The 17403-nt window shown below is 42.3% G+C and overlaps 1 protein-coding gene across 5 annotated transcripts in view; it reads left to right on the forward strand.

Annotated features, from left to right (window-relative positions):
• PIGN (phosphatidylinositol glycan anchor biosynthesis class N) overlaps window positions 1–17403 on the forward strand; it is a 318676-nt gene that overhangs the window by 210463 nt on the left and 90810 nt on the right. For all 5 annotated transcript variants that reach the window (XM_075585879.1, XM_075585877.1, XM_075585878.1 and 2 more), the window contains 4 exons: window positions 5904–5990; window positions 7044–7099; window positions 9701–9776; window positions 17155–17228. In XM_075585879.1, the coding sequence (XP_075441994.1) occupies window positions 5904–5990; window positions 7044–7099; window positions 9701–9776; window positions 17155–17228 (293 nt within the window). The remainder of the gene's footprint in view (window positions 1–5903; window positions 5991–7043; window positions 7100–9700; window positions 9777–17154; window positions 17229–17403) is intronic.

Consider the following 17403-nt stretch of genomic DNA (forward strand, 5'->3'; position numbering starts at 1 on the left):
ATTTTTAAACAACATTGTATTACATTTTATTCCATCTTTCTTTTCAACATTATTATCCAACCTTTACAACAAATACTCACCTATTGTTCCACGATTTATAAATAATACTACCTATTACGCATTTACATCTCGGGCAACGCCGGGTCTCTCAGCTAGTATATATATATATTGCAAATCACGTATAAACCAACCTCACACTGATGATACCCATCAAGGTGGAAACATGCCTGTGAGTGGTTTGACTTGCTTTGATAGTCCCATGCTGTGCTTAAAAGCTGTGTGAACAGCGATGCATTTGCTTAAATGGGCTCCATGTAAATGGATTTTCCAGTCAAAAGGTGACACATTGTGTGCTCATTTGCATGTAATTTCCCAGAATCCCTTGCTGCAGTGGGAGCACTGTATGCTAGGTGATAATGGTGAAAGGCAGGGTTGCTGAACTGTCTAAGACATGTGAATGGGCTCACAAGTGATATTATTTATTGGCTATATGCCAACGGTGGAGGTTTTTTGTTACCTTTTTCACCCACCATAACTTAAAATGTGTGCATACACCTCTTTTGCACACACACCTCTTTTGCACTCTGACTTTTTTGGCATCTGTTGGAAAATCCCTTTTGAAGGAGCTGCATTGGTCCTACAGGGTTGTATTTGTCATTTATGTTTCATGTATTTTATTGTCACTTATTATCATTATAATTTTGAATAGTATTTCAAAACACAATTTTAATGTATTTCTATCCTTTTTATTTGAATATTGGATTCTTTATTAGAATAATTCTGCACAGCTGAAAGTGCTTTCTTGCGCTCATTCACCCCATTTTTCTGTTTTTTAGCATAGTTATACTGCAGTAATAAAGAGGGACTCGATACCTACCTATATGACAGCTGCTGGGGTTACAGGGCTGCTTGTCTACTCATTCTGCATCTTCAGAGTAACAAGAGTTTCTATGCACTAGCCCTATTACCCCTCCCTTCTGTGCACTCTCCTGCCTCCCGCGCACACTTGCCCCTCCCTTGTATGCACATTTTCCCCTCTCCCCCCTACACACTCGCATAGTCCCCTTCACCCTTCTCCATTGCACTTTCCACCTCACCCGTCTCTCCTAGCTGCACTTCTGTTGCTGTATGCTAGCAGGGAGGAGTGACAGTGGGTCTGGAAGCTCAGTGACAACGCTGCAGCATGTTTCGAAGACAACAAATCAGAGTGGGTGAATGGTAAAACACTAAGCAGACTTTGACTTGTGTAATCGGGTCCAGAGTTGGAGCATGGTTCATTCAGGGACACCTAAGCCCGAACGAAGGCTTTAAAACCTGGAAAATTATGGCCTAGAATTAAAGAAGGTAATTTTGGCATGACCGCCGTTGGTGTATGGATGGTCTGACCAGACAGGCCTACCTCTACTGGAGTAGTACAATATTGTAGCCCAACCTTATCTGGGCGCAATTGGGATGACTTAGTCAGATTTCATGAGACCAATGTAATGTTGCTGCCAGAGTCCACAAGAGCCTCTGTTTTCCAATAAACACGGCTATTCTCAATTGTACCACTCAAAACCAGTCCACAAAAGTCTGTCAACGGCACTAAACCCAGATTACATGGGTTCATGAAAGTTAGGGCAACAGACTTTTATATGACCCAACTCCCCACACACAAAACATGTAATTGAGGGTCTTCCTTTCCTGGAATCCCCTCTGAGTACTTGTGACCCCATCTCCATACCAATTGTCCACAGACAAATCAAACAATACTTGTAAGTACACTGTCGCTTTAAAGCAATGTAACAAAATAAAAAACTACTCCACTAATGAGGTCAACTAAACAAAACCAATTTTCTAATGACTGTACCATCACAGCTAAGCTAGTCCCCAGTCAAAACACCACCATGTGTTGCAAAAGTTCACTGTGTAGTCCTTACCCTCACATGTATAGTAAAGCAATAGCACAGTCCTTTCCACGATAGACTTGTTTTGTCTCAGGACTCCACAAAGACAGCCTTCTCTGTGCCGTCTGTGCGAGACCCTGGGGGTATTCTCCAGCTGCCTTTTAAACCCTGCAGCTCATGCTAAGTTATTACAACTGGTAGCTGCTGCCAGCAGAAGTTAACCCCATCAGGCTGGTAACTGCGTATGGTCTAACCTTCATAGTCTCTGACTCTGTCACTAATACAGTGGAGAGAAAACGTTTGTGAACTCCTTAGGAATTTCACATATTTCAAACCTAAAAAATCCTGCGCCCCCCAATTAAGCTCTCTTTGTAGATCAGCACAGACCCAGGAAGGGTCTTGACCTGTCATAAACCCAATTTCTTGTATTTTTAACATAATTTCTAACTAACGTTAACCCCTGAAGCACCAGATTGATTAAAATACTTACTATCCCATGCCATTTTTATTACATAAGCATTTCCTGTAACTGCTGGTCAGTCTCTTACATCGGGTTTGAGGATTTTTGGCCCATTCCTCCTTACAGAACTGCTTCAACTCATAACCCACTTTCGGTTGAGCTACAGCTCATGGCAGCTGGCTTTATATTCTCTCTCTCTCTCTCTGTCTGTCTGTCTGTGTCTCTGTCTCTCTGTCTCTGTCTCTCTCTGTCTCTCTCTGTCTCTCTCTGTCTCTCTCTGTCTCTCTCTGTCTCTCTCTCTGTCTCTCTCTCTGTCTCTCTCTCTGTCTCTCTCTCTGTCTCTCTCTCTGTCTCTGTCTCTCTCTCTCTCTCTCTCTCTCTCTCTCTCTCTCTCTCTCTCTCTCTCTCTCTCTCTGTCTCTCTCTCTCTGTCTCTCTCTCTCTCTCTCTCTCTCTCTCTCAAATCTGCAAATTCTGAACATCCATTTTCAATCCCGATTGGCAACTCCAATAGTTCTACCACGAGAGAGAGAATGTGTATATATAGAGAGAGACAGAGAGACAATAATTGGAACTCGGAAGTTAAAAAATATGACGTTCTTGTGTCCTGTTATGTCATGTTAACTCTCTAAACTGGGGTTTTCGCCAGAAGCATTTGAAAAGTCATGATAACTTGTCAATATTTTTTAGTCTGCTACTGTATATTAGTTGCAAATGTACTGGTGAATACAAAGAAACCGACGTTTTGGGATGTTGCTGGCTGTAATTTCTTATCCAAAGTACATTATGTATATGGTGACAATATGTCCCGGATGTTCAAATGTCCCGGTTTGTAGCTTTACCCTATTTGGACTCACGTACAGGTAACACTCTTAAAACCATGAAAATAGACAGCATGTTTATATGTGATCGGTCATATCAAAGAGTAAACATGTTAAATATATTGGTAAACACTAATAATTGATAGCTATATATAATGCACTGTACTGTGAGTAGAGGCTGCAAGCAGGGTCGTGACGTTGTGAAAACGCGGTTTCCTGAGAGTAGGGGAAGGGTAGGTGGGTTGAGATGATGTTAGTATGTGTAGCCATGCCAGCTATGGCTACTAACCTGTCCTATTCCTGGCAGTAAGCCCTGGTAAAGCAGGCCTGCCAGTAGTCAATATGGGTTTTCCCCATTCACTGGTGCTGCACTTGAGTGACAGGGGGAGGCGGTGATATCAGGCCTGAGCATGTCCAATCATGGGACAGACCTGATGCCCTCTTCCTGGCTGCACCTACAGGTGGTGCCGCCCCAAATTTAGCAGTGTCTCTACCCCCTTGAGAGAGGCAGGTCACACAGCCAAGAGCCTGACTATTGGGTTTTCTCTGGTCCTCTTCCCTTCGGGGGAGAGTGTGTGGACCATACCTCTCCCTCTGCTAGAGGGACAGGGAAGAGCTGGGACTGCTGTGGGATCCCTTGTCCTGTAATGAAGTTCCAGGGACCATCCTTCAGTGGGTAGCTGAGAGGGGAGCTGCATTGGGCAGAAGATTGCTGTGTACTGCTGTTCGTGTACAGACAATAAACCGTTCCTGTTGTTATACCTCCTTCCCGGTGTGTGATCTTACTGGGGGGAGAGGTTATCGGTTCTACTGTGGGAGATCATCTTTTGTTACCTGGAGTCTACAGCAGATGGAGGCGCTGCACTGCTAAAGATATGTAGGTTATGAACCCCCAGAAGCCTAGTCCTGTTTCCCCACAACCATCGGCGGACGATTCAGCCCTCCTGTTACCAGCAGGTATCATGCACCATGCGACCAGTAATGGCAGAATCTCCTGTAGGGTGGGGGAAGCACCATTACATATGAAAAAAAGAAAACAACATGAGATAACATTGAGTTTAATACATAACTCTGATATTCACGGCATATTACTGTAGTGTAAAGAATAAGATGCCAGAGATAAGATTAAGGTAACATTAGCTCATTTAATTAAACGATTTATTAATATAAACCAAACCGACCTTTTGCTACACTTGAGAGTTTGTGTTTTGTTAGGAAACTGAAATAAATCAATAATACAGCATAAATTGGACATTATAACACAAATACCATTATTATATTTATTGTTAAGTGACGTAATTTGTTTTATAAATCATTTTTTTTAATGTGTCCCGGTTTCTTCTTTTGAAAATCTGATCAACCTAATTATGTATTGCCACATGTACGCCACCTTTTACAAAATATTTACTGTGTATCAATGTTTCAGTTCTCACTGGGCTCTTTCACAAGACAATGTAAAGATGAACCCATAAATATCCATGCAGAAGTGGAAACATTGTGCCAAAAGTGGTGGAAAATTGCCAGTTAATTTCTTAAACTTCTTGATTACATTCCCTGCGGCTTACTTTGGATTTATTGATATTTGGTGTGAATTGAGCCTTTTGTGTTACATTATTTCTAATCATAACTTAATATCAGTGGATGCGAGATTAGTGCTGCATTATGCAATTTGTTCAAACATTATCAGTGATATGGAGAACAAATACAAAAACCCTGTGCTCCTCCCAAATTGGCTTGCAATTTATTAGGGAAATTCTACATTTTGATCCTAAGTCTTTTAACAAATGAGTTTTTTAGATGCATATTTTGATTTTAAAAATTATTTAAATCTGCTACTCTTGTCAAGGTAAACTCAGTTTCAGAACGTACCTATAGTAAATACATATAATTTCTTATTGTCCTGTGGGCGAAAGATAGTGAAATATATGGAAGTGCCGAAAGGGTTAAAACCAAGCATAATGCTTTCTGTGATTCAGTGCAATTAAAACTGTCAAAAAACAGAAATATAGAAAAAAGTATCCTTTAAAGGGGATACACCAGGGCTCAAAGTTTGTGATACACTATATTTGTGTTGGAACCTGAGTGCATAATGATAAAGGTCCTTCACTGGACATTTATCATTAAATACAATTCCCTTAGTGTTGTGAAGGAAAATGGTTGTGTCTCATACACTCACCAACTCCTATAGAGAATGAACTTCAGACAACTATCTTTTAAAAATATTTTATACCTATTTGCTAATTGGATAATTGGCAAGGAGCTCAGAACCTGAAAGGAGTGGCCAGACACCTCCAAAAAATCTATATACTGTAGCAAAACAGAATTAAGTGAGCTGGAACCTAACCTATAATGCAATGTATCAGTAGCACTATATAATGCAATAACTTTATGGAATATGTTGCTAGGGAAAGAGAAATGGCCAAACATTTCTGGGAAACAAATACAAAAACCCTGCGCTCCTCCCATATTGGCTTGCCTACAGTATGTATGTGTGGGTGCTTGGATGGAAGGAAATATGGAAAAGGCTCAAAATAACTGTATCTAAGCAGCACATCACTGCTCCTTGCGAAGTCATACTGTATATAGAAAAGCTTGGTGCATTTTAAGGATGCCCTTTCTTGGTATTTGTTAGCGGCACATGTCTATTTCACTGCTCACCGTGTAGGAAATACACTGTCCTTTATTAAAAGTGACCACAATGACACTCTGCATTGATTTTCTCCTGTTTCCTTCACAGCTCAACAGTATCGACTTCTCCTGTAGCACTGATATAACTCAGTTTCGACAGCTGAATCTGGATGATATTCGGAGATCCTTTTTCTTGGTATCCTTTCTATGAAGTGTTGCGTGCTTAATAGTCAGAGACAGATCATTTGAAAGATACATCTTGGCCATAACTTTGATCCTTCAGGAAAAAAAACTAAGTACAATTGTTATCCTGAAAGTTTTTGAGTCTGTGCTATTAATGAACACAAAAGGTACTTTTGTTTAGCATTTTTGAACAGCGGATGTCTGTTTACTTGTATAGTATTTAACAATTAGATTGGGTAGTATTCTTTTTGAGCTATTGCACCCATTTTATTTCATTTATGCCAGTTTCAGAGAGAGTACATGAAAAGCTTTGATTGAAATATACATGATTCTAGAAAATTATCCCAAAAATGTGCAAAAGAATGGTTTATATTTGTACAGTACCAGCAGTGGATTATTCTTTCTAGTAAAAACATTTACTTGACCTACTTCTGTTTCTACAATGTAAGTATGTTATTGATCCCCAACCTGTTGTAATGAGCTGGAGTTACTGAGCCTGAACCAATACAAACAGGAGGCAGATTAAATAACTTTCAGCTCAGATGATTATAATGGTCAAGTACTGTAGGTGAGACGAACCACTTGAAACTACTGCATTGTAATGCACAAAATGGTTTCAAATGTGTTCTTCAACCCAGCTTTTTCGTAATGGTAACATGGTCGCAGCAGATGAAGGTGCCAATAAAAAATAGCTATGTGGCAGTAACTTACTGGTGGAATATGTCTGCTTCAATTCTAGGGATACAATTGCGATGTAAAAAGCTAAAATACTTCAAATAAAATACATTGTGCACAGAGGAACCTTTGCCGTTCAGAATATAATAATGGTTTAAGGGAATGCTGGTTTAATGCAGAGTATTCTTTTTCAGTGCTGTACGGGCCTATTCTATTTTCTAAAAATGTGTCATAAGGTTAGAACATCATGATGGGTAGCAAATAAATGAATCTGCTGACACACTGTGCATCATTGAATGACATCGGGGAAGTCAATTAATGCAATATCATATCTTCTGTATGTCCATGGCAGCTGTGACACTTAACAACACTTTCCTTGACATTTTTGTAGGTCTTCTTCATAGTCACAGCCTTTTTTGGTACAGGAAATATAGCATCTATTAACAGGTAATGTGGTCTATACCGCATCAACATTCCTGTATCAATGCTTGTGGAAGGAAACATAACATTCAGAGAACCAGTAAAAAGTCATTGCCTAAATAAGCTTAGTTTTGCAATCACCTTTCCAAGCATTTGTCGTAAAAACTGAACAGCGCAGTTTCTGTCCTTGTAACCAAGGACTGAGTAAAAAGAAGGGACTTTTGTGATTGTGTTTAGCTGCCTGTTTGGTCCTCTATATAAGGGCTTGTATGTAGCACTCAGATTTTACATTTCTTGGACTAACACTAGTATTGAGGTCAGTATGCTTTTTCCATAATGTATACAGTATGTACTGTCTTGCATTAGCCTGGTCTCTTTCCCCATGCATTATAATACAGCCCACCAGAAGATGTGCAGTCATGGCTACATAGATTTGGAGTGGCTTTTGACAATATTGATAGCATGGGTATGTGTGAAAACCCATTTCATATCCACCAGCAGCATATTTTAACAGTGCCATTAATCTATTATGAAAAACCGTATACATACAGAATAATATGTAAGCATAACAAATATGCTAAATGACTAGGTCACTTTATAATGTATCTTCAAGACTCTTGAAAAATGGAATCTGAAAAAAAAATGTTGAGCAGATAAGTATTATTTCAGCAGTGGTTTCTTACAAATACTTTAATCCCATCATTGCTGGGGGGCTCATCGTTGCTCTGACTCTGTTGTTCGTACAGCTCAGCAGCTACTAGAACCAATGTTGAGGGATGTACTGGGGAGAATGCCCTGGAGCACATGATCTCTTGATGCAAGCTGAGTAAATCAGTGATGACTAGAAGTTGTTACCAGTTGAAAACCGTATCACTTTAGTAAAATGCGGCTGAAATAACAAGGAAACAAGTTGAATCAAGCCTGTGAGAAATATTACAGTACCGTCTATGCAAAACTGTGTGTGTGTGTGTGTGTGTGTTTGGGATGGGGGGAGTTGAGGGGGTCTGTATTACAAACAACTTAACTCTTTAGATGCCAGAGGAATTGTAAGACCCCCTTCCAGCAACAGGGTCCAAGATGTAGTCTCACATAGGGCCAACGTAAATGTATATCAGCAGGTTGTTAATTGTTTAAACTACTGTAGGAACCTGGTGCCTGTTAAAGAACGTGCAAGCTAATTAAAATAATTTTACAAGAAATGTAGTTTTTTATTTACAGTGGACAGTGCATTGTTCACTGTTAATAATTACATGTATTGCCCTCCGCCCCCTCTCTGAGCACTAGCTAGCTAAAAGTATATTATAAGAAAGAGAAAAGGCAGAATAAGAAAAAGATAAGACAGAGTTACGGCCAGAAAAAAATAACCAATGGAACTTCACTTGACCGTGTTGACACATACTTCACAATATACTTTTAAAAATGGTTGAAAACTAAATTTGTGTAATTCTTCTAGCCTCTAATTTTATCATTTTAAAGATATCACTGTCATTAATGTCCCTTGTGCCTGTTGGGCTTGCAACTGAAAGTTGCTTTCTTTCCCTCCTCTTCTCCTACTAGTGATTTTTTTTAATGGCAGAAGCAGGGCCGCAGACAGCTTTCCCGTGGCCCAAGACTACAGTTTCCACTGGGCATCCCACGCCCCACCCAACCCCCAGTATCACAGGTCTTGCGAGACCCCACCCCTCTAGCTCACACCCCCATCTCTCCCCTCCCTCTCTCCCACCTCTCTCTCCCATGCCCCTACCTCTCTCTCCCTCACGCCCCCACCTCTGTCCCTACTCCCCCATGCTCCCACCTCTGTCCCTACTCCCTCATGCCTCCACCTCTGTCCCTCACCCCTCACGCCCCCACCTCTATCCCTCACACCCTCACCTCTCTCTCCCTCCCACCCCCACCCCTATGCCCCTCACGCCCCCTACCCCCTTCTCCCACGCCCCCCTCTCTTCTTTTCTCCCACGTCCCCACTTCTCTAGCTTTCTCCCACGCTCCCCTTCTCTCCCCTTTTCCCAACCTCTCTCCCCTATTCTCACATCCCCACCTCTCTGCCCTCTCTCTCTCCCCAATACAAGCAACACCCCCCCCCCCCACACACATTATTCCAACCCCCCTCCACATCAGAGACACACAACACACCCTTACTAGGAGGCCCACCCAACTTCTGGCACAGGGCCTACATGGGAGACCGCCTAAGCAGCGGAGACAGGCCTGCTGCGGGGGGGTGAGGGGGGGAGGGGACGTGGATGTTGGTCCAGCTGCCAAGCCTGGGCCAGCTGGCCTAGCCAAGTATTGAAATTCAACTGCCAGCGCCAGCTGGCCGGGCCCCCCACAGACGCCAGGCCCGGAACAGTTGTTCCGGCTCTCCCCCCTGTCTTTGGCCCTGGGCATCAGTTATCCAGTTTTAACATCCAGTATGAATCAGTGAGCATCTTTATTGCAATAGGTAATGATAATTCATATTATTGAACTCTAGTTTTCTGATAACAGACACTGTAATGTACCTTTCAAATGTTTGAAGTAAAACTGAGCCATCAGAATAGTGACTATATCTCTTGCATATTTGTTGTGAGTATTACTAGTACATTTAAAGCTCAGTTTAATGATACTTTAACATTCTATTTGCCTCCTCAGTTTTGATCCAGCGTCTGTGTATTGCTTCCTAACTGTGTTCAATCCCTTTGTGATGGGCGGCCTGATGATGTGGAAGGTGAGTTGCCACAATTTCCAAAGGTTAATAAAAAAAAACCAGATAACCTCATACAACTTTGCTAAACATACTGTACACTTTGTATTTGTTTTGTTTCCAACAAATATATTTGAACCTCCTAGCGAGATCTTGCTGAGACACTGGCCAGGATTCATCAAGCCGCGGTGCAGAATATCGTACACCCCTTACATGGCAGAAACCACCATTCAAGTCAATGGCCTTTACTGCCAAATCACTTGAGGCTTCGTGAATACTGCCCATAGTTTGATATTTAGATCTACTTTTTGGGGACAAATTTGGAGTGCCAATTGTTCATATTATTTTTTTTTATTTCAAAATGAATTTGATGAACTATCAATCTGTACACTGCATACTACTGAATGCAGAAGTGGTGTGGTGTGGCATAGTTTGATTAGCATTGGATAATGTTTGGATCACTCTGGTTTAATAATAACATTTGGGTAAAATTGACCAATCTTTTCATACATTAAAACCTTTACTAAAAGCACTTTTCACTAAGTACAGCATTAGACAATGTGAAACCACCACAATTCCATCAATATGGTACTTTGCTGCCAGTGCCTTTCTGTGTACAAAGATCTCCCCAAACTATACACCTGGGTAAGAGATTGCTGGATTATTACCGAACAGCTTGCTTTGTTTTTTAATTGACAATATCAATACATTATACATGTCAAACAATTTACTGTGGGGACTTGTGCTTTCGTGTTAAAACTGCTAAAATATTTATGGTAACTAAATGGATTAAATAAAACACAATGACGATGTAAATCAAGTTTTCTTCTGCAGGCACTTAACAGCCAGGAAGCTAAAAAAAAAAAAACATTAAAAAACCTGTGTTCATTTAAGTGCCAAGCTATTATTAAAATCATTGTGAAAGTGATGGAGAATATCTATATTCAATACCAGTCACTGGGTATCAATTGATTAAGGTATGAAAAAATAATTTATCTTCCATAAGCAACTCCTATTCACTATTTTATGTGAACTTAGAATTCTCTTGGTATCTTGCTGTAATCTATGTCCCCCAGGCAAAAGGTGACACATTGTGTGCTCATTTGCATGTCATTTCCCAGAATCCCTTGCTGCAGTGGGAGCACTGTATGCCAAGTGGTAATGGTTGAAAGGCAGGGTTGCAGACCTGTCTAAGACATGTGAATGTGCTCACAAGTGATATTCTTTATTGGATATATATATATATATATATATAGTAACGCCCAAAGCACGTTGCAGTATCTTTTAGTCCCAATATAAGCCCGGAAACGTATTTCTCTACACATGGTTTATTTGTAGGGTTAAATTATACACCAACAGGCCACGGTCCCTTTAAGTCCAAACCAATCATAAAAATAACACCTACTCCCTTTAGGAAAAACGAACAAAACATATAACAGCCCTTTCTAATGCGACCGCTAGCTAAGCTGGTTATTCACCCAAAGCATGCCCTATCATATGCACCCCATATGAACATTAGGTTCATTAGGTACATTAATAGATCACTTAGCTCTTGGTCAGTTACTGTTGGGGCTCCAGGTAATTCCCTCTGGACCCTGTGAGAGTTCAGAGAATCCCTCTTCTCTGTAGTTGCATTGGTAATGATAGGATATCCCTGTTTCAGCGCAGTCTCGCGTCCTTCCTTCTTCCTGGGATTAAGACCCGGTCAGTTCCAGCAAACTGCATGACCACCATCCTTCGGGTCTAAGGGACTGTGCCAGTCTCTTCATTAGCTGGGGAGCACTTCCTCTCTCTCCCCCCTTTCTCTGGGGAAAGCAGTCTCTCTCTGAGCAAGCCATTTCCTGACTTTAAACTCCCTATGCCATCAGGATTCCAGCCTTCTCAATTAGTTTGCAGCTGCTACTAGCTTCTCTAGGGGATACTAACTCCCTGTAGACTGGAAAGCACACTATCTGCACCCCTCCAGCCTATACAGGGACAGTTATTGTATCACATATCCCCCTCCCCAGCGTAACATTGTCTTGTGAAGTAGCGTGTGCACAATACCCATGCACCAGCCTCTTTGTCGGAGACGTCCGACATCCATCTCTTCTTTTTTCTTGCCTTCCAGTTGTAGACTTTTCCCTTCAGGTCAATTCCTGGGCCTTCTGGGCCTGCAGACTTGTATTTCGCTACCTTCTTGTTGTTCATTCGTTTGACTTTAGCGTTGAGGTTCAGCTTTTAACGTGTCACTTCTTGCAAAAGTTCCTGAGCATCCTGCAGTCTATTAGCTCTCTCTACCAGGACTCTATCCCCCTCTGTGACCTTGATCTTCTGAAGATGCATCTCCATCTTCTTCCTCTTGTGCTCAGAGTCTCCATTACCCATGCAGAAGAGCCTTGACCTCGTTGGTCAGCTCATTGCGTTCACTCGCCAGTGACTGTTTGGCCTTCTCTTGTGAAGATCATAATTCCGCGTCAATGGTGATGGCTTTGGACATTTCTCCATCAACATGCCTTCAGTGTTTGAGACTACCGACTGGTCTTCTCCACAAGTTTTGTGGTGCTAGACAATTCTGTGTCAGCCGCCATCACTAATATTGTTTCTTTTGTTCCGTTGGCACCTGGGGAACGTGTATCTGGGATGACCTCCATTACTTGGTTTTCAATGTTCTCCTCTGGAACATCCTTTCCATTCTTGTCATACACACAGCGATCTGTCTGTTTCCACACCATTTGGCTCCAGTACTTCAACTTGGGCGGGATTCTCATTAACCCCAAGTGTACCCCATGGCGCCTCTCTATTACAAATAGGCAGACTCGTAGGCCTGGGCCTTTCTGTCTTGATTCCTTAACTTACTCCGGTGGGAGTATCGCTGGAAAATCCGTGAGGTCTTTCTCAGTTTACGATCATGGACACTCTTCCATCCCATTCTCATCTGAGACTGCATCTTTACATCGGCTGTCCTCATGGCAAGGAATCCACTTTGGACCCCGTGGGTTCTGCAGTACGACTGGATTCTTACTGTGCTACTCCATCGCAATTTGGTCCCCCCATTCTGTGCCTTGTGGAAAGTAGACAGTAGTACTGCAACGGGATTACAGGTGTGCACAACTGGCTGCGGCGGTTCAAACTTTGCAATTTCGTTTTGCAGTTGATCGGTGTCCCCAGCTCTCACTGTACTCTTGTCTTTCCAGGCATTAGTTTCTGTGGGATACAGACGCCAATACCTTTTCCTGTAGATGTGACACCTGTGTATTACTGTTCCGCTGAGCCTCATTCTGTTTTAACTCTACCACAATTTTTTCCATGGACTGTTTCTGTGACCCAAGGGTCTGTTTTAGGTTTGTAACCTTTTTCTCTAACTTCATCTGAGAAACTTCGTGCTGGGCAGCAGTAGAGTCCAACGTAGCATCCCGCTCAGTCTTCAGAGCCTCAAGCTCCTCACCCAGTTCACACTTTTGTTTCTCTGCCTTCTTGCGGCCAGCGTGCTCAGACTCCAGGTCCTTCCTCAAGTCTTGAAGCTGTCCTTCTCCCCTTCTTTTTCCACTCAGTGCAGCTGCCAGTTCAGCTTCTTTACAGTTGAGTCACGATTCCACATCTCGCAGTGTCAGGCCGGCCACCTGACGGATGGACACCTCCTTCCTCTCTTCCTTTTTGGCAAGCTGTATCTTGAGCTCAGCAATCTGCATTTGCAGCTCTGTAATTTGGTCTTGTAAATCTCCTCTCAGGGCCTTCACCTCTTCCCAGTGCTTGCTCTAAGTTTGCATCAGCGCATCCTCCATATTTTGCAGCTCTGCAGATTTCATCACCAGGGTTACTGCTGCCTCTGTTTTCCACGCCTCTTTCTTCTTGGCATACTGACTCTTGAGGATGGAGCAGCATCTCTGCTTCTCCATCTCTTGTTCTAGTTTCTGGATCTTCTCTCCCTCCCTCTCATACAGAGTCACCTGGCATCTTAGCTCCACCTCCAGCAGTTCTCTGGTGACACGCAGTGTGGCCTTCAGCTCCTCAGTCTGCTCTGTGGGAAAACACTGGGTTATCAGCCATTCCTTTAGCACTTGTACTTGGTTAGCAGCCTGGGCACTTCCTGTAGAACTCGCTGCTTCTCCTCGGCATCTGTCTGTTTCTCCTTGGCCTCCTGCAGCCTCGCACGCACCTCTTACAGCTGGCTCTGCAGTAGGTGTGCTGCTTGTGTGTGCTGCTGCAGGGAGACACGTTCTTCTTACAGCCCTCTCTACGCATTCTGTAGTGCTTCCCACACTTCTAACTAAGCGTCTCATTTCCTTAACTGATCTGGTCAGTCAAATCTGAATTTTTCTGTCTCAGACTTGTATTTGCTCTTTTTATTGCCTCTAAATTAATCAGGATCTTTTCCTCAGCATCCTTCAATTCACAGACCTTTGTGCTGAGAGCGTGGACCTCATGACGTGAGAGTTTCAGCCCTGTGCTGAGGGTGTGTACTTCTTGCTGATTGACTTCTAGCTCTGTGATAAAGTTTTGAATGTCTTTCTTGGAAATTTTGAACTCTTTATACAATTGTCCATGGAGGAGGTCCACTTCATGTCTGGTAGGTTGCAGAGCATTTTCAGCGGGGCTCCTTTTAGACATCACAAGGCCATCTTTATCATTTTGTGATGCAGGAAGTTTGAGCGTAAACCCAAATCAATTAATCAAATAGTGACAAATTGTGGTAAAAATAAAAGAATATCACGCAGAGGAGATGTAGCTGGCGTGAGGAGTTTCACAATACCTCTAAGGACGTCACAAAACACACACACACAAAGCGCAATAACTCCTCTCAGATATGGTGTGGTGTTGATCAAAGGAATCTGGTAAGATGCAGCTGGTATTTTCAATATGGTATGCAAGAGAGAAAAGAGAAATATAGTGCAGCACAATTTTTACAATAAAAGTTCTAGAACACAGAGCTCATTACACTCACATGCTCATGTAATAAAACAAGCGGTTTGACTACTCTGGGTACTGTAGTGCTATATATAGTTGTGCTGTGTAGTGGACCGACCAGCGTTTCCTCCAAAGTGCCCGCTTCCGGGTTTGACTGGCGGATGACATCAGAGGCCCTCTCCACCAATCAGACTCTGGAGCTGGATCTCCTTACACTCACATTAGCGGCGAAGGTGCGGGCAGAAAACAGTGGGTACTCTAGTCACACAAATGATTCACAGCAACTACTCAGCAGAGCTCAGCAGTGGCAGCAGTCCACGAGGCAGAACAAGCAACCCATGACATTTTGTATAGCTTCCTGTGTAAGCAACCTACCAGCCTTCTTTTTCTTCTTTTTCTTTACTGATGTAGATTCTGATACATCAGCAGTACTGGGTACACATTATTTTTCTCATCAGTGGTAATGAATGTGCACTCTAAAGAAAACGTCTTCATTTTCCTTGTGACAACAGCACGTGGCTTGCTGCTGCAGTTGTTTGGTTCGCTGGAAAAAACATTTCTCTAGCTGCTGAGGCTGTCCTTTTCGTGGGGCCCCATAGGAGTCCTCCTCATCATCATACGGCCTGAAGGGGCAGTGTTTGGTGTGACCAGGCTATTTACACCATAACACATCTGCGGTTCCTTTTGCGGGGCCACGTAGGGACACACCTTCCTCAAAGGGCACTGCTTCGTGTGGCCAGGCATATTACACAGAAAACACATTATGTCCGCTATTTTTCCTTCCAGGTGTATTCTTCACCTTGACCTCTGGAGGCGCTATTTCCTCAATTCTTCATTTCTTTCCCTGTTTATCCTGTAAGCACAACTGGTCATACACATTGGGACAGACTTTACTCACAGAATTTGTTATTTGACTTCGGTTGGGTGGCCATTTTAAATCCCCACATTTATTTCCAACCACAGTTTCCACTGCTCAGTGCCTTTTGGACTGCCCGCATTATACTCCACCAATTGTGATGCCTCATCACGTTACGGTATCTTTTAGTCCTAGAATAAGGCCAGAAACATTTTATTTCTCGACACTGGGTTTATTTACAGGGTTAAATTATACACCAACAGGCCCACCGTCCCTTTAAGTCAAAACAAATCATAAAAATGACACCTTTTCCCTTTAGGGAAAACTAACTAAACATACTCCAGCCCTTTCTAACGGGGCCGCCAGCTAAACTGATTATCTGCCCAAAACATGCCCTATCATATGCATTCCATATGAACAGCTTTAGGTACATTAATATATCACTTAGCTTTTGGTCTGTTACTGTTGGGGCTCCAGGTAATTCCCTCTACACCCTGAGAGAGTTCAGAGAACCCTTCTTCTCTTTAGTTGCAGTGATATGGATAGGACATCCCTGCTTCAGCGCAGTCTCGTGTCCGTCCTTCTTCCTGGGATTAAGACCCAGTCAATCCCAGCAGACTGCAACCACCGTCCAGTGGGTCTAAGGGACTGTGCCAGACACTTCATTAGCTGGGGAGCAGTTTCTCTCTCCCACCCCTTTCTGGTGAAAGCAGACGCTCTCTGAGCAAGCCATTTCCTGACTTTTAACTCGCTATGCAATCAGGAGTCCAGCCTGCTCAATTAGTTTGCAGCTGCTGCTAGCTTCTATAGGGGAGATTAACTCCATGTAGCCTAGAAAGCACACTAACTGCACCACTCCAGTCTATAAGGGACAGTTATTGTATCACAATACCCATACACACAATAGCTAACATTTTTTTATTTTATAATATTGTTCTTTTAGAACGGTTAGAAAACGATGTTTTAGGATTACTAAAAGTCTTGATTGAAGGCTTTGGATAAAATAATTTTCTTTGCATGTGTCTTTATGAACCAATCGTTTCACCAATCGTATGTTGAGCCTTCTCATGTATTAATCAGTGTGTATAAAGGGAATGCAGCAACCATTAATACACCATAGGTTCTAGTTACAGATGCAGCCACCAGTATCCGATCACTTGCCTGGGTAAAAACGAAGGCACCTCACAGTAAATGCCTCAACTTTTCTGTGAGATTACTAAAAACCATTGGATTAACACAGCAGGGTTCCTTACAGTCCCATTCAGTTTGAATGGGACTGGTGGGACCCCTTGCTGTGTTAATCCAATGGGCCATTAGTCTGGCGTCAGAAATCTCACAGTTGCAGTTTATTGGGAGGTTGCCCCAGCTTTTCCAAGGCAAGTGATCTAATACTGGTGGCTGCATCTGTAGATATAAAAATAGCTTTTTTTCAGTTGTACAGGTTAATATTGTCATAAAATAATTTTGGTGCCTGTGTAAGCTATAAAAACTTTTAAGAAGGGCAGCATTAATTTGAAATACTTCTAATGTTATACATTATTCATCCAGAACAATGAGTCAGACCTGTCTTTCTGTGACATTGCAGAACCCAATTACTTGTCCATTGAAATGTTGCCGTGCAAATAGTTTCCTTCTAATTGTTAGATTTCTGCTTTACAGATTCTAATCCCTTTTATTTTGGTGATGTGCACCTTCGAAACGGTTCAAATCTCTGCACAGATTTCTTCTAAAAGGTATGATAAAACGCAGCAATTAATGGTCAAAATCGAATAGTTACATTTTACTAAGCCAGTTTCTGTTTCATTGGATATGTTATTGCTTAAATAAATATTATGACTCTGTGGCACGGCATTTTCCCAAAATAAAGCAAATGATGTGTGTGAGTACCCTGGATGACACAAACTACTA

The sequence above is a fragment of the Ascaphus truei genome, chromosome 2, assembly GCF_040206685.1.
Source record: "Ascaphus truei isolate aAscTru1 chromosome 2, aAscTru1.hap1, whole genome shotgun sequence".
Lineage (NCBI taxonomy): Eukaryota > Metazoa > Chordata > Amphibia > Anura > Ascaphidae > Ascaphus > Ascaphus truei.